At 37.9% G+C, this 3,678-nt stretch overlaps 1 protein-coding gene across 1 annotated transcript in view; it reads right to left on the bottom strand.

Moving 5' to 3' along the window:
* Positions 1-367: 367 nt before the first annotated feature.
* The window catches only part of LOC102436241, a gene marked incomplete at its 3' end in the record, with an annotated part of 42,053 nt that continues 38,742 nt past the window's right edge, over positions 368-3,678 (bottom strand). Inside the window, exons 5-6 of the mRNA XM_006107787.2 lie at positions 2,196-2,363; positions 368-516 (exon numbers count right to left, since the gene is read on the bottom strand). Coding sequence (XP_006107849.1) covers positions 368-516; positions 2,196-2,363 — 317 coding nt within the window. The remainder of the gene's footprint in view (positions 517-2,195; positions 2,364-3,678) is intronic.

Below are 3,678 nucleotides of genomic sequence, written 5' to 3'. Positions count from 1 at the left end.
CTTCAGATTAACTTTAATTTCCTACTTATTGAGTCTTCAATATTGAAGCAACAACAGCTAATCGGTTGTGCCTCACCAAAGTAACATTTTCTCATCCCCATTTCTGTTTTTCTTCCATTGAATTAGTGAGAACTCTTGAAACTCTCAAGATGTGACCTATTAAGAGCTCAATAATATGAATTAAATTCATGAGTATATGATTTTTTAAAAATTTTATGAAATACTTTGCCCCACTACCTGAGACTATTGTTACATGAACATCAGTATATTTTAAAATCTAAATCATCTCTCAGAGTAATTGAGGATCAATGATAGATTTGGGTAGAACTGGGGAAGCAGAATCACATAAATGCACAATGTTACTTACTTTATCTTTGGAGAAGCTGAAAAGTTGTTTTCTTGCAGCAAAGAATTGGACAGCTATTACACTGGCGGAGTGACCCCAGAGAACACCAACTGGCTTGGAGACCACATAGGGGTTCCAAAGGCAGACTTTGTTGTTAATGCCAGCAGTTGCTAATCAGAATCAGAAAGAAAAAATGTTTTTAGTAACATTAATAGCCCACATTTTCTTTTTGAAATGAATGTATCTTATATCTGTAGACAAGTGCCGGTCTCAAAAAGATGGAAAATCTTGTCATTGCCCAATGGCCCAGGCTCAAGGGGCATGAGCTCTATCATACAAATAGCTGAAACCAAGGGAGCAGGAAGGGAAGGGATACTCATGAGGTGAAAGGCCAACACAGTACCATTTAGGAAGCAGCCAGTAGCTCGAACAGGTGGGGACAAAATCCTGCTTTCTAGTCCTTATATTTCCACCCTCCAGCCAACACAGCTTAGGAACATAGTCATATTAGTTATCCCAGGAGTAAGAAAGAACTAAACAATATTTAGTTTCCAAATGAATTAAAAAACTATAAATAAATAAATTATTTTCACTGCCATGTAAACGATTATTTACAAGCAAACAAGAAGCACAAATAGATTTTTGACTTGTTTAATTGAGAGAATAAGGTATTTTTTCTAACATAAATTGGCTGTACTCGGGGAGCGTGTCAGGAGCAGGGACCACAGTGCTTCTTTGGGTCTATGGAGAAACCAGAAGAGCATTCTTTGTTGTGCTCTCAGAGAGGGCCAGCTGGAGCTGGCTTATTCACCCTCATTTTGTCAGCACTGTGCCAGGTACAAAATAGTGACCAGTGGAAAGGGGTTGACCTAAGCAATCAATCAATCAATCAATGAAATGCCTGATATTTGAGTCCTTCCAAAGTCAATTCACCAACCCCTCCAGCATTCTCTAATAAATCAACAATATTCCTTGAAAGTTTAATGTTGGCAGATTCCTGAATTCATATTCTAAATATCTTTTACTATAGTTGTCAGCTATTATTGTTGGAAATGTAGGGACTCAGTACCTAAATTGATACTCAGTACCTATCGATAGAGCTAAAAGTTTATCAGTACTCTTCATATGAATGATAGTTATTGAATGAGGATTAAAATGATCCCTTCTGTAAACCATATATGGTCATTCTCTGTAACTACCTTATTAATTTTTCAATAGTGCCTCACTTTTTTATAATGTTTGATCTAATATCATACATACCAAATTATCAGCTTTCAAATGTCTATATATTTAAACAGTTAATGCCTGAAAACCTTTATAGCTTATTTCCATAGCTAAAATATGTTCTTGTATATCAAAAGAAAAACTCTCCTTTAATAAACTACAGCTAGGATAACCTGAAATATTTCAAAAACCATTAGTGGTTGTATTCTGAAAGGCAAAAATGTTCTACATTTTGAAACTCATGTGTGTATGTGGGTGGGGGCATGGGTAGCAAGGAAAATGATGTATTTGGGGGGTTAAACTTTTGGAGGTGTTAGAATGATGGTAGAATCGCAGACAATGCACAAACTGTCTTCTTTCTGTGTATCCCTTTACTACCCTACCAGTGCTAATAAAAACACTCATTAAAGCATTGGGCACTTCCTCATATGTTCACCCCAGTGTAGCTCATGTACACCGTGCATTATAATGCATCATTATCAGACATTCTCAGGCAATAAAATGTAAGCTTCTCAAGTTGGTCTCTCTGGCAATAAAGCAACTAGGTGAAGAGGCTTCGTGCATACAAATAGGCATCCAGACTATCTGTGAGGCCCCCGTAGTTATCATAATTTATTTTACGTACCAATTAAATTGAGCCGAGAGTGGTAATCAAAAGCATGAATGCCCTGGGCAATGTTGAAAGATGTCATTTGAAGATGCTTTTTTGGTTTTTCTCTCCAAGCCAGCACCACAGTGTTTGTACTGTTGGTTGTGCTGGAAATGATGGCATCTAAAGAGGCATTGTAAGTAACTGGTATTAAAAAAAAGGAAAATAATATTTAATTGATTTCTCATAGGACATGAACAAAATAGAACCATTTTAATATGTAAAGTTAAAAATTAAACTCAGATTACCCCTCCACCGACCTCCCATTAAAGAACTCACAGTGGAAAGTTACAACAAGGTCTGCATTTAAACTTTTTACCCAACCTAAGGCTACCTTGAATGTTTTAATTGGAAGACATGGCAGGAAAAAATATTAATCACTCTAATTATATGGAATTCTGGGGATTGAAGATGAGTAAGTAATTGCTCAAATCCCTGGGTTCTTCCTCCTGGGTCTGAGGCAGGCAAACAGGAGCTTAACAGCCATCTGATTCTCTCAGAGTTCCAGCTCATGCCCAAACCATGGCTTATTTAAGCTGTGCCTGGTCTAGAATGTTTGAGAGTGAGACGGCCAGGACTCAATTCCCTGCGAAGACTCACAAACACAGCTAGAGACTTGGGTAAAATGGCTATTCCTGCCTTCCTCGTGACCCAGTGCCAGAAAATTTGGAGCAAAAGCCTATTTCCCAGCAAGGGAGGAAAGGGAGGACTCTTTGTTCAGGAGAACCTTTCCATTCTTTCAGACTCAGGCTCCAAAAGCAAAGATCTTTTCCCAACTTCCAACCACGGCTGCCCTCATGACATTCGCTTATACATTTTGCTCAATGATTTGTGCCCAGAGTTGAAGGATTCTGATTTGACCTCAAAATCAAATTCCGTGCTAGGACAAAGAAGGATGTTGTAACTTTGCACAGCTTGAAGAATGTTGTTTTAATAGAATGGCCCTTAGAAATAGTCCTGATCTCTATATTATACAGAATCAAGAGTGAGACTGCTGGAAAACAGTTCTCAATGCATTGCTAGAATTGCTGCACTTCTTTTAATCACTGACTCCCTTTGTTCCAGACCATCTTTTCAAAGACATTTGCTTAGGAGAAAACCTTGAAATGTAGATTTGGTGTCTCTCTTTGCAGCAAAATGTATACAAACTTACAACCCAGAATAAGAAAAATATTGTGTTTCTCTGGAATGAAAGGCAGACATGCATCGAGTTCAGTAAAAATGATTCAGCTTCTCTAAGCTTGGGGTGTCTTTCTGTAACACAGCCCACTGCATGTGCAAGTATTCACCTGGGACCATGCTTTGCTGCTGTGGGACTTGCTAGCAAGGGGAACTGACACAAATATGCTGATGCCAATGTTGCTTGCTATGCTGTAATAATATCCTTTTGTCTTTAACATAGGAGTCGTATGCCCTCTGTCATTTTAAGATTTTTAAAAATTTTTATTTTTCCAAGTGA

This window comes from Myotis lucifugus, unplaced genomic scaffold (genome assembly GCF_000147115.1).
Source record: "Myotis lucifugus unplaced genomic scaffold, Myoluc2.0 scaffold_1430, whole genome shotgun sequence".
Classification (NCBI taxonomy): Eukaryota; Metazoa; Chordata; class Mammalia; order Chiroptera; family Vespertilionidae; genus Myotis; species Myotis lucifugus.
Note: the sequence above shows the minus strand (reverse complement) of the source record. Positions and strands in the feature narration are given on the sequence as shown.